General features: G+C 35.9%; 2 protein-coding genes across 2 annotated transcripts; both read right to left on the reverse strand.

The window, feature by feature from the left end:
• Window positions 1-3,555: 3,555 nt before the first annotated feature.
• LOC100443770 (keratin-associated protein 24-1) lies at window positions 3,556-5,197 on the reverse strand. The gene has a single exon (XM_002834591.5). It carries the CDS (start codon window positions 5,162-5,164, stop codon window positions 4,415-4,417), a length of 750 nt encoding a protein of 249 aa, XP_002834637.5. The 5' UTR covers window positions 5,165-5,197; the 3' UTR covers window positions 3,556-4,414.
• Window positions 5,198-11,383: 6,186 nt separating this feature from the next.
• On the reverse strand, window positions 11,384-11,693 carry LOC100443047 (keratin-associated protein 25-1). Its single transcript, XM_009236812.4, is given in 2 exon segments — window positions 11,384-11,668; window positions 11,670-11,693. Coding segments are annotated over 2 exon segments (309 nt in total).
• Window positions 11,694-14,005: the final 2,312 nt, after the last annotated feature.

Consider the following 14,005-nt stretch of genomic DNA (forward strand, 5'->3'; position numbering starts at 1 on the left):
TTAAGTAGAATAGTCAGCATTGCAATTCAAGGTCAATGAGTCACTCTGCTCTGCTCATGATATGTGAATTAAGGTGCCACACACAATACATGAAGAAAAAAGCACTTGGTATCTTGGTATTTTTCTTTGAGTCTATCAGCCACCAAATAGTTCTCAAAATTACTCAAGATTTATATTACAACCAGCTATTGTAGCACAAAATAGAAAACGAATGTCTTCCCCAATCTGGAAGAAAAGAGCTCAGAAACGACTCCTACTTATTAGAAATTACTGAGTAAAGTTGCAAATTGATGAATTTGCAAACTAACACAAGAATAGAAAATCAAACACCTCATGTTCTCACTCACAAGTGGGAGTAGAACAATGAGAACACACGGACATAGGGAGGGGAACATCACACACCCAAGCCTGTTGGTGGGTGGGAGGCTTGGGGAGGGATAGCATTAGGAGAAATATCTAATGTAGGTGACAGGTTGATGGGTGCAGCAAACCACCATGGCATGTGTATGGTTATGTAACAGACCTGCACGTTCTGCACGTGCACCCCAGAACTTAAGGTATATTAAAAAAGAAAAAAAGAATCTCCAATCCTCATTTCCAAGACTTCTCCAAAGCTAACAATTTTTATGTAGGCTGTGTTTTTGTAAAGCTTTTTATTCTCTCTCTCTGTATATGTACACACGCACATACATACTATAATATACGAATGTATATTACATAAAGAAATGTTTGTTTATTTGCAAGTGGTTATACATAAAATATGCCGCTCTACATAATTTTATAGATCTTATTTGTTAATTTTATAACTTTTTATCATATTAATTCATATGGATCTATTCCATCCTTTTTATCTGTTGTAAAATATTTATTCATATGACTATATTATAATTTATAGTCTGCAATTGATGGACTTTTTCATTGTTCTCAATTTTTCAGTGTCCAGGTGGTGCTGAGGTGAATATTGTAGAGCTTGAAAGAATGTTTAGGTAGAAGAGACATTGAGAAGTGAACTTACCTTGTCATAAAGTGTGGGTATTTTAAATATTCACATATATAGTGGCTTTGTTAAATTCCATTTCCATCTGCAGTATGTGAGAATATATTTTTAAGTTGTCATATGATTGACTTCAAAAAAGTTTGCCAAATGGATGATTACAAATAATATTTTGTAGGTTATAATTACCTATTACTAAGGTTGAACACTTTTTAATATGTTTATTAAATCATATTTTCTTTGTTAGTAATTGCTTATATACTTTGGTTATTTTCTATTGAGTCATTTGTTCTTTCTTTTTTTATTTTTATTTTTTTGAGACGGAGTCTCACTCTGTAACCAGGCTGGAGTGCAGTGGCACGATCTCAGCTCACTGCAATCTCTGCCTTCCGGGTTCAAGTGATTCTCCTGTTTCAGCCTCTTGAGTAGCTGGGACTACAGGCACGCACCACCACGCCCAGCTAATTTTTGTATTTTTAGTAGAGACGGAGTTTCACCATGTTGGTCAGGATAGTCTTTTAATTTGTAGGGGTTCTTAAATATTTTGGATAGTATTTATGGTACATGTTGTATATATTTTCTCTAAATCTGGTTTTTTTTTCTATGTTTTGTTGCTAGCTTGATTTTTTCATTAATAGACTATTTTTGTAGGGTTAACATTTACAGAAACATTGAGTGGAAAGTACATGGCATTCTGGTGGGCGTTATCATCCCCACATCCTTACACATGCTCTTGCTTTATTTTTAATTTCTTCGTGATATCTCATATTACCAGGAGCTTTTCATTTTGATGTAGCCATATTTGCTAATCTTTTATTTTACAAGTATTGTTTATTTGTTTGTTTGTACTTACTTGAAAAAAATCTTTCCTATCTAAGGTCTTTAAGGTAATGTCTTATATTTTCCCTTTTTTATTTTAGGCTTTCTTTTCTCTACTTAAATTTAACTACACCTTTTTTCAAATTTGCCTGTCACCTCACACATTTTTTTTCCATTGAGTACTCATACCCTAGTTACCTCACCATTCAGATGTCACTTCCATGCCATTTCTTCCCCTGAGTGTTCTCTCGTTCTTCAGGTTAGCAGCAATCTTCTTGCCTGCCAGAGAGTCTTGCAAAAAAAAAGGTAATTTTCTTTTCTTCTCCTGAAGTTTTTATATAGTACTTAAAATAGTCAAGACAGTATTATGTTTGTTTCAGTATATTATTCTTCCAAATAGTTCTTGAGAACAGGATCTATAAATCTTGATATCCCCAAAGAGTCCTACTCAGTGTCTCAAAGAATAGGTTTACCATTAACTTCTGTAAAGAGAAAAAAATGTATGTTTAGTTTGGACAACTGAATGCTCATCTGGGACACACAGTAATTATTTCCAAATACTTGAACACCTATCCTAGGTTAAAGGAATTGAAGTGGTCCTATATGGTCAATAGATCATTGCTAAGGGCAACTATACAATATTTTTCTCAACACGAAGAAGAAATTTTCAGCAAATAGAATTCTCTGAAAATTGAACGAACTCACAAAGGAGTGACTTCGTTATTCCCAGCTTCATTCAAGCAGCAACAGTGCATTAATATTTCTTCTAAAGCCCTTTGTACACACAGTAGTCCTACTGAAGGAATGAATGACATATTAGCTCTATTTATATGCTTTGTGAGTTTTAATTTTAAACATTGACTCTTGATATTGGGGTTTCTTCCCCATCTTTCCAGACATCAGTTACACCCATCTTTGGGGATCATTTTATTTTTCTTTAAACATGATTTGCTTTTTATTTACAAAAATGCTTAGGGTATTTATCATGTTGTTTTCACCACTCAAATCGATGATTTTATTTTCATTTTTTGGATAATAACTTATAGAGGTTAAATGAGTTCTAGGAGGTTCAATATTAAATTTATTTAACTGCTGAAACCTTGTCTACAAAACCAATAAATACGCATACTGTGCTGAGAAATAAACATATGTTTAATACTCTATGTACTCTTTATTAAATTGATTTATTTTATGTTTCCAAATTTGTGCATATCAATATTAATGTAGACATTCTAGGTGAGATAAACATAACATGTTAAAAACAGAACAAAACAAGTCAGAAGCTTGTGATTCCATATTCTACTTTTTTTTTTTTTTTTTTTGAGACTCAGTTTCACTCTTGTAGCCCAGGCTGCAGTGCAGTGGCACAATCTCGACTCATTGCAACCTCTGCCTCCCGGGTTCAAGAGATTCTACTTCCTCAGCTTCCCAAGTAGCTGGGATTACAGGCATATACCACCACTCCCGGCTAATTTTTTTTTTTGTATTTAGTAGAGACAGGGTTTCACCATGTTGGTCAGGCTGGTCTCGAACTCCTGACCTTAGGTGATACACCCGCCTTGGCCTCCCAAAGTGCTTGGATTACAGGCATGAGCCACCGAGTCCGGCCCCTTCTTTGTATTTTTAATTTAGACTCTAAACTAAACGGCAGGAAAGCAGCATTTTGACAATGCTATGTATATTGCCCAGAATATGGATGAAATTTTAGTAAATGTGAAGTAAAGCATAAGGAAAGCCATTACTTCCAGACAGAAATTTGTTTATTAACTAAGAACTAGGACATTTTCCAGAGTCAGAGTGCAATAAATCAGCAAGGCAGGATGATAGGAGAATCCTAAACGCAGATTAAACATAATTGTAAAGAGTCTCTAGCAGTATTTTTTCTTCTTTCAACAAATAATTTTCATGCTTTAGCTAATTCTGAGGCTTTTTCTTAGGCATGGAGAACAAAAGCTGAGTACCAGTGAATCTTGTTTTATGGCTTCTCTGGAAGAGAAGATTTGCTGAAGTCTTCTATTTTTGAGCTCTAGTCACCACTGCTATTTGCCTGTTCTTACAATCAGTCAGTAAGAAAAGGATGAAATAGTTCAACTTATTATGCTCAAGATAATGTTATCTGTCAGCTTATTAGCAAGGTGCTAGTTAGGTAGTTGACAAAAATATTAATGACAATCAAAGCCATCCGAATGAACTTGCATGCTGGAATCTGCAGTCAAACAATGGAGGCCCCATTTCATCAGGAAAGGTAGGTGATAATCACACTGTCAGACAAGTGACAGTGACAGCCAAAGTAAGAAAGCCGGTGATGGTTGTATTTCAAATGGAGTCTCTTCAGTAAGTCCATTGTAATAAATCTCAGAAATAACGACGTTACCTTCAGGGTCAGCTTTTAGTACAAAGAGCAATAACAGAACAATAGAAAAAAGAAAAGCTAGCAGGTGATACTGGCTGTGGTTAATAAGCCTGGGAGTTATATTTGAACTTAATGTAACAAGATTCTTAGGCTGAATAAAGAGATTCAGCAGAAAATTAGACATTCTACTACTTAGTAGAATCTTCTCCATTGGGCAATTTCCAGCTGCTATAAATTCTGGAAGTTGGTCAATAGCATTTCAGAGGTCTGCTACCACTGCACAAATACCTCAGAGGTGGAAAGGTACTGGGTATACAGCTCAGAGACCTGAAGCTTCTAGATAAATAGCTCAGTGGTTGGCAGCTCGTAGGCCTGTAGCTCGAATAGTGATAATTTCTCATTAAATAGCTTTGGGGTTGGCAGCTGTTGGAAATATAACATAATGGTGAGACATAGCTGGGTATGAAGCAAGGATTTTGGTAACTTTTATACCCCAAAGTACTCAATCTGCAGTGGTTTAGAGTTTGGAAACTCTTGGATAAGCAGTTAAGTTGTCCAAAGCAGTTGGAACCATTGCGGAGGGTTTGGCAGGCTTTGGATGCATTTCGAGTGGGTATGTGGCAATTGCATACATACCCGTTGGTCTGAGTGCATGGGCTGCAGCTGGGGCTGGGGCTGATGTTGGTAGTTTCACTGGCACTGAAGGCTTGGCCTGCTGATGGGGAGTTGCAGGGCACAGAGGAGTTTGACGGGTCACAACGAGTGGTGCTGCAGGTCTTGGGCTCACAGCTGGGAGATTCGCAGGTGGGTGCTTCACTGTAGGATTCTTGGCAGTAATCCAGGAGCCAGAGATTTCCTTGGTAGCTACTGGGTAAGCAGTGTCCAAAGGTAGGGCTTAAATCATTGGAGCTAAGAGTAACAGAAGAAGTCACTGGGATATAACAGTGAGTTCTGTATGATGTGGTACTGCAGACCCCAGGATAGCCTAGAGTAGACATGGAGCCTGCAGGAATGCTCAGTGGTCGCTGTGCAGTGTGGCTGTGGCCTAAGGACGTTTTATAGCTTCCCTGGTGATTGTCAAAAGCCTCTCCAGACTCTTCCTTCTCTCTGCTTGGGCAATAACACAGCAACATCTCATTAGTGTGTTGGTTAGCCACAGAGGCTAATGTTTTCACACATGTAAAAATAAGTTTATTTTAATTCTTCAAAGTATCCATAATCACCACTTTGACCATCACCCATCACTCATCATCTGTAGACCATACCTTCAGCAAATAGTGATTTTCATGTTAATAGGCAAACTCTCATCTGTCAATCAGAGGTTAACAAGAGTTCATGGGTCTATGGGCTTCTGCAACATGGTTATTTAAAGGTTCACAAGGACTCAAGTAAAGCAAGGAACCTGTATTTTTCCACTCTGTTAACTACTGGAAAACACTGAAGGACTTAATCATATACTCTGAAATAAGCCAAGTAGTTTGTCTGTCTCAACATGGTTACTCAAAAGCAGGCATTGACCTTTCAAGAGTCAGTTTCTCCAAATATGTGCTATATTCTTACCTGTGCAGGGCCATATACTGGTAACAGCTTCTCATGTAATGTATTAGGAGAAGTTCATAGGAAAGACTCACAGCAATACTTGGGAAACTTGGTCACCAACACCTGGCTAAAAATGAACTTGTTCCCAGGGGGCATTGGTTGCTAAGCAACCAAGACTTCTGTTAAATCCCTTCTTAAAGGGTGTCTGCAATATGCACTATCAAATAAACCAAGCTTTGCAAGATGATACCTTCCTAATTGACTAAGATTACATATCACCTGTTCCATTGCCTGCTGTAAACCCCAATTGCTGTCAGATGTAAACATTTTCCTCGTTTTCCCCCAAATAAGTTCTCTTATTCTTTATCTGCTTTCTTGTGCACTTACACTTTATTTTCTCCTGTGTTGAAAAATGCAGTTATTTTTAGTTTATCTCAACAAAAGGAAATAACTGTTTAAAAGTTTTATCTGAATAAACTGTATAGTTCTTACGAGCACTGTATATATTAAATAGCACTTTTTACTACCCAGTGTGAAGGCTAAAGAATTTTTTTAAAGATTTTAATTTAAACTGAAGAATTGAAATTTTGTTCTTCAAAATATAAAATTATAATTTATAATTCCAGCCTCCATTGAATTGGAAACAGCAATGCATTTATTAACTGTGAACAGTTCAGACAGAGAATAGAACAGTCTTCTTCAGGTAGGATCCGCTATAGGGATAGTTTTTAAAATTAACTCTCTTTATAGCAAACTATGAGATTTCTCTCACTGTTTTCGGTTACTTTTCAGTTAGATTTTTCAAATGCACAGCAATTTAAACCTACAGATATTCTCTTTTTTAAAAAAATCTCCATTTTCTCAGTGCTTTTCTCAGTATTTATTCTGTAAGTTGACAATAAGCAATTCTGTATTAAACATGTTTTGCTGCCTTCTACAGTTTCTCTCAGGCGACAAAGGCCACAATCATGAAACCATATTTCCAGCAAATTGTTTGGCTATAGAGAGCCTTGGGACTTTGTGCAGAAAATGTTAGTCCTGAGGCAGGCAAAATAGGAAAGAAGATACATAGGCAGTTAGTTGATGGCCAACTTTCTGCTAAGTTACTGAGCCCCAGTGATACACAGAAAAGCCACAGGTTGATGAAGCTTTATTTCTACATTTCTCTATTGTATCACTGTTGCCTCTAGTCTTTTTTTCTTAGGCATCCTTGAAGCAGGTTTGAGGGCTAACACTATTAACAAACACAGAATGAGTTAAGTCAATTACTGTAAAGCTCACATTCTTCCCTTCCATCTTAAAATTAAATAGTGAGGTATTTTGAATTAATTTGATTCACACAGGTGTAAGTCTAAAAAATAATGTGGAACATCATCCTATGGCATGACCAATATTCAAAGCATGAGCCATTACAACATATTGAAATTGATTTTGGTATGATGATTTTGGTATGTTTATTCTAAACAAATAAACAATGAGATTTGAGAAAGGAACCCTAGCTCACTTCCTCTCATTTGCTTTTATGTTTCCCCTCCTTCCTTACTCAGAATGTCACACACCTATGGAAACATCACCCCATCCCATTCACACCATCATTTTCTGTACATGATACCTCTGCAGAACTGTCTCCTACTCTAATCTCAACCTTTGAAAGAGATGGAGCACACAGCATCAGAAATATAGCAAATATCAGGTTCATAGTAATGGCAGGCTTGAGTAGAAAATAAAGACCATTGTCGTTTGAGTGGCATTGTGGTCTGAAGGCTTTGGAGAGGCATATGCATTTCTCTGTTTTCACTTAACTCCTAAAATAATGTTTTCTTCCATTAATTCCCCTGTTATTAGTATTTGTTGTGTGCGGAAGACTGAATAATGCACCCATCTAAGAGGCTCACTTTCTACTACTGGGAAATCTGTGAATGCTACATGACATGACAAAAAGGGACTGTGCAGGTGTGACTAAATTAAGGATCTTGAAGTGGATTATCTGGCTGGACCTGATGTAATTTCCAGACAATATGAGGATGGAAACAGAGTTTGGAATGACGTGGCCACAAGCTAAGGAATGTCAGCAATCGTTATAATCCAAAAAAGGTAAGGAATGGATTTCTGCCTGGGGATTCCAGGAGGAATCAGCACTGATGATAACTTCACTTTGGGTCAGTGAAGCAGATTTTGGACTATTAGCCTCTAGAACTGTAAGAAAATACACTTTTGTTGTTTTATGTCTTTCCATTGAGTTTGTGGTAAGTTGTTACAGCTGTCACAGGAAATACACTATGCCAGAAAAGTATAGGAAAATATAACAGATAGTCCTATGTAGTTTGAGAAGTTTGCACTCTGTATTCAGGGAAAGTTTAAGATGTAAGGAATAAGCTTCCTAGCTATCAGATAATTCAGAGAGATACCAATACTGTGGAATATGCAACAAACTTCCTGTATCTAATGAGCCAGTAGACTCCTTTCCTCATGAAAAAAGAGTTATGGAACTCTTTCCCAATTTTATCCAAAGGTTAAAATTCCTTTAGGGTAAACAGAAGATCAAATAAAGCTAAATTTTCCAGTAAATGGCCCTTAAACAAAGTAATAGAGGACACTTTTCTAGTCTTTTAGGTCAAACAAAATTTTATATTCCCTTTTGCTACTATATATGCAATAATGTATTTTTCCACTTGCCAAAATGGTGTTAAATTAGGCAAAACTGATCTTATGATTGAAAAAGCAAAATGTTTATGAATACATACTTATTTAACAATTGAATTGCAAATATTGAGTCAAAATGATTCTTAAATTTAGCATTGGTAACCTAAAATATTGGTTACTTGCTGTTTACAAGTAGCATTTATATTGCTGTAAATGTAATGCAGCATTTACATTGTGGGCTTAATAGATCATTAGTGGTTTAAGAAGCTGAAGAACAGATGAGAAATATAGAAAATTTTAAGAAACAGAAATAAATGAAGGTAAAGCCTTTAAAAAATGATAGCACAAATGGGTGGAAAGATAGAAATTTTCATGCTTAAATTCAGGGAAACATGGTATACATGTAATGAAATACAACTGTAGTAAAAGTTAAACATTTTTAAATGGAACTGTCAGGACTGTGCCCTAACGAGTTCTGCATTACTGTCTTGCTGATTACCATTTAAATGTATTTATTAGCATGTACCTTGGAAAATTGTTCTCTCTCAGTATATCAGTATCTTATGTAAAACTGGAGCTAATAGCATGTACTTTGCAGGACTTTCCTGCAGATGCAATGAGATAATAAATATGAAAATACCTAGAAAAGTGCAATGGACATAGTAGATGCAAATTAAATCTTTTCTTTCTAATTTTCTAACGCTCCACTTTAGGGAATTCCAGTCACCAATTAGACTAAAAAATATTATTCGCCATTTACTTTGATGTTGTAAACACATAGTACTACAATAATCATTGTGTCCTTTAAAAGTAAATGCTAAAAATGAACAATTCTACCTTGTGTAGTTAAGAAAAATGACTTGCTTGACAACAGGTTACTAATGACTCCTCTTGTATAACTCAAATCCTTCAGTGTCATATATCATTAGCTAGTTCCTGGAAGCCGTATATGTATTGCTAGCAATAAAGGCTCAATGCTCAAATTCCCTGGATTCTAATCCTGTTTCTGATGCTCAGTTTGACTACCATGTGTTTCTGTAACTTAATTTCCACATCTTCAAAATAAAGCTAATAGTAGTATTTGCTCCATAGGTGGCTGTATTTATTAAATTAAATAAATACTACTAATAGTAGTATTTGCTCAATAGGTGGGTGTGAGAGTTGGTCAAGCACAGCATAGGAAATATAGTTTTGTGTAGCTGATGTTTTGATGTTAACCTTTATCGTTATCATCAGCCTATAATATTTGTTAGTATTATTATTTTTTATTGTCATTATTGGATCTCATCTAAAACTTACTGCATTTTGTATGTGTACATCAAAAGCAAGAAGAAAGAATAAAGAAGGAAGGAAGCAAGAAAGGAAGGGATGGAGGGAGGGAAGAAGGAAGGGAGAGGAAGAAGGAAGGAGGGAGGGAGGAAAAATGGAAGGAGAGAGAGAGGAAAGAAGGAAGGAAGAAAGGAAGGAAGGAAGGAAGGAAGGAAAAAGGAAGGAAAAAACAAGCCAGATAGGCTGTTTGAGGCTAGGTAACTTGCTATGTTGTGTATAAATTATATGTTGATCTTAGAAATTAAATTTGGAGGAATTGAATAAGTTGAAGGCACTTACCACTATTTAAATGGGAAATAAGGATCCCAGAGAGGGCATACTCCATAAAGGTACACATCATTAAAGTTAGTCCACCTAGAGAGAAAGGCTGGGAGGGGCTGTGGCAGAGAGGAAATAGTTTTATTTGAAGTTTAGGTTTGTCATTCCAGAATTGAAGATTATGGTCACCAAGTAATTGATAACTTCCAAGTGGCTTCTAGATTAGTCAAAACCTGAATAAATAAAAATAGAGATAATATGAAAGACAAAGAAAAGTCTTTGAACTATAACTTATGTTGGTCTTCTGGCAAGTTTCTTGACCTATTGAATTTTCTTTTCTGTAACAATGAGGATGATAGTATCTTTTCATACATGCATTGGAAGATTATTGATCATGTAGTGGTATTCCCGGTACATTGAAGATGATCAATATGGTGGAATAGTTATTGGAATATGAGCAGTTGCTTGTAAGAAGAACAAGTTCCCAGTGAGTGGGTGGAGTAACTGAATTAATTAGTTACATACATATAAGAGAGAAACAGGTTCAAAGTAATAACAATTTTCTCTATGCAAGGATCCATGGGTGGGAAGGGGGGAGGACTTAAGTTTCGCTCAAGAGGAAAAAATATTGTGCTGTCCATTGTACAGAACTTAAATTTATGTAACCCCTATGTGCTTAATCTTGTGGGGCAGGCTAGACATTGTAATTTGTTCTGTTCAATGGTAATTTAGAAGACATGTGTAGCGCTGATGAGCAATTAATTTTCCTTACTATTTTCTCTCTGCCTCTACTGGCATTATTCCTGATAGTGAAGATCCTCTATGCCTGGGTCCCAGAATGAGAATGATTTGGAAGCTGAAACAATGAATGTGTAGTAGGGGTGATAAGTAGACCATTCCAATTTTAAGCATCTGGAATTTTGAAGTTGTTGGTTGCTATGGCAAAATGTAGTCTATTTGGGCTAAATAATTCTCTTTTTAAGTGTAGAAAATACAGGTGCATATTTAATGTTTAAGTAGTAGGACATGTGCAATCAGATTCTTGAAAGGATCTATCTTGCCTGCATTTTTCAGATACTCTTTATTTTCTTTCTTTTCATTATATTTGTTTAATGAAACTAACAGTCCTTAACTTCATTGAAGATAACGAAGAACCAAAAGATACTCTTTTCTATATAATTTGAAGACAGTTTATTTATAAATAACCATGAAAACTTGTCTTCCTATTCAAGGACATATTACTGGCATAGAAATCAAGAATCCCTGGCAGTGAAAATTTTCTAGTGAAGAAACAATTACAATCTCTTAGAATTTGATCAAGTAAAATGGTACAGGTTAAAACAGCACCTGAACTATAAACACAATGATCCATCAGCCTAAGAACAAATCTTCAACCTAAAGATAAAATTTCTGTAAAACGCTGTCAGGCAAGACACTGAAATGACAATTCAGCATGTTCTTCTAAGAAATGGAGATTACCAACCCACAAAATCAGAACAAGCTGGTTGGAAACTGCTGTGCATGAAGGAAACAGGTTGGAAACTATGAGACACATAATTCAGGGATCTGAAGCTGTTGGATATAGAACCTATAGGTTGATTACCATAGGAGAAATAGCTCAAAGGATAGCAGGTCCTGGACACAAAATTCAGTGGTTGACAGCGGCAAAAAATAAAGCTCAGTGATTGACAGCCATAAGAGAGGTAGTTTTGAGGGTGGCAACTACTGAAAAAAATAGCGTTGAGATCTGTTATGCATCGAGGATTGGCAAGAACTTGAGAAATAAGGATTGATAGAAAAACAGCTAGTTGAGTGGCAAGGTCTGGAGACACAGTAAGTAGTAGAAAGTAGCAAGAAATTTCACAAATTGCAGGCACACGACTGGATGAATGGTAGCTGGAAGGTTTACCACATGTCTCTGGGGAGTTTTCTAGAAGCCAAATTCAGCGTTGGTTGGACAAGCACAGAGCATGGTCCCAGTTTACACGAGCAGGCCAGAGTGCAGTGGATGAGGTGACAAGAACATGGCAGTAACTCCCAAGACAGCAGAAGTTGTAGTTTCCGTAATAGCAGATGCTGGCTGACATGATAAAGTCTGAAGTAAGGCTTTCATTCAGATAAGTAACAAAGAATAGCTTATCTAAGTCTACATCAAACTAGACCAGATTGCTTCTATACCTTGATAACTATATACCCAGACTCTCTGCCTCCTCATATTTTAGATTAACTTGCATCATAATATCTCATGAACTTAGTGTTGTGTTGCCTATGAAGATAACTTTCTTCCCATCCATAAAATCATTTTGGTTTTAATCTTCTATATATCTACAATTGTAATCTTTCTCCTGTTTATCAGGTTTGAGAATGTATGTGATGTAATCACTTGTGTATTTTATCTGCTTTGCTTCTGCTTCCACTCCTAAATAATGCTTAATTAAAAGGAGTCCATTTGAATGGATGTTTATCCTATTCATTATCTACAAGGAACCCCACAGTTAGGAAGGCATAGTCCTCATCCTGGAAGAAGAGATACAATGTTGCAATGCTTAGAGGAGGTGTTGATGTCCTAAAATAGTTTCCATATATCAAAGTTTCTTGGATTTTCCAGACAAAATATCTCATGCTCTTCCCTGTTTTTCATACTTAGCTGAAAATCTAATTATGTGATGTTGCTATCTGTATATTGTCTTGATAGTCCATTTTGTTTAAGCATATTAGGGTACATTTTAAAGAGCTCAGCTCTGACAACTTAATATTTTTCATACTTAAAAGTTGTGTTTGATTTCCAAAGACTTGAGAAAAGACACATAATATTTCTACATGGTAACATTGATGACATGCTTGCTTTTATACTAGTGCAAATGTCTTACATGTACCTGTGGTCTTCAAATAAGAGGATAAACATGATATCAATAGCCATCAGCTTGTGTACTAGCTTTCCAGAATTAATGGATGTCTTCACCTGAAGCAGTTTATCAGGAGGACCAATCTGGTCTTCATGCAATTAGCTAAACAAGGATTATGCAAAACTATAATATCACATAAAAAAAAGATGTCCGAAGACTGCTTACTTGGATACTATGGAAGGAACAACAATCCTTATTTTGGATTCTTCCCCAAACAAGCAAGTTAATGTTTACAGACATCTATTTCCTGGAGTCTCTTGTCTTCCCAAACCAAAACATTCCATTCTCAAGCATCTTCTCACTTATCAACAGTGACGGAGTTGTTCATGAGCAGAGGACACTAAAGATTCCGAGTAGCCACTCGGTATCTTAGAGTATCATTGATGATCCTTTTGTTGAATACTTTCCTATTGTACAATAGTCCTGTTGTTCCTGCATTGTTCGTTGAAGATTCTGGAAGGCTGATTATTATTTTAATTTTGAGGAAAAGATATTGAAATATCTTTTTAATTGGAAGCTTTTACAGAGCATTCAGAAAAGTGCAGATATCTCATCACACATGCAAACATGCACAAAGGAAGAAAAGAAAAAAGAGACAGAGAAAACACACTTATGATATATTTTTGATATTTATTTACATAAACATGACATTGGTACAGATGGAGTATAAGGTTCTTCCTCTGAATTTCACATTTTTTTGTTTCAGATAGTGAAAGAAAAAATGTTTGACATTTCACATGGGGAATTTTCACAGTTAATGTGCTACATTCTTGTTAAAGAAAGCCTCAGATCACATCAACGTAAAAGAGGACTGTTAGGGGTAAAAAGGAACAGAAGAGATGGGAATCATCAAGGATTGAGATAAGTTTGAGAATCTGTCTGACATTTTTCCATCTGTTCTGAGAACTTTAAGCATTCCAGATAAGTGAAATCTTTCAAATCCTTATATGCTTCCAAAGAAGATTCCTCCAAAGTGAAATATCTTAGTTGAGGTGTGTGCACCTCACCTAAATGCCTCATAATTTAGTTGAAGTTTATGTTCGCTTCTTACATTCTTTGTGAAATTTGAAAACAAGTGGTAACCAACTAGTCTATAAAATATTTTCCTCAGCATATCGGCATGTTAAATATGCGTTTCAAAACCAAAATTAAAGTTTTTCTTTT

Source organism: Pongo abelii, chromosome 22 (genome assembly GCF_028885655.2).
Source record: "Pongo abelii isolate AG06213 chromosome 22, NHGRI_mPonAbe1-v2.0_pri, whole genome shotgun sequence".
NCBI classification, from domain to species: Eukaryota; Metazoa; Chordata; class Mammalia; order Primates; family Hominidae; genus Pongo; species Pongo abelii.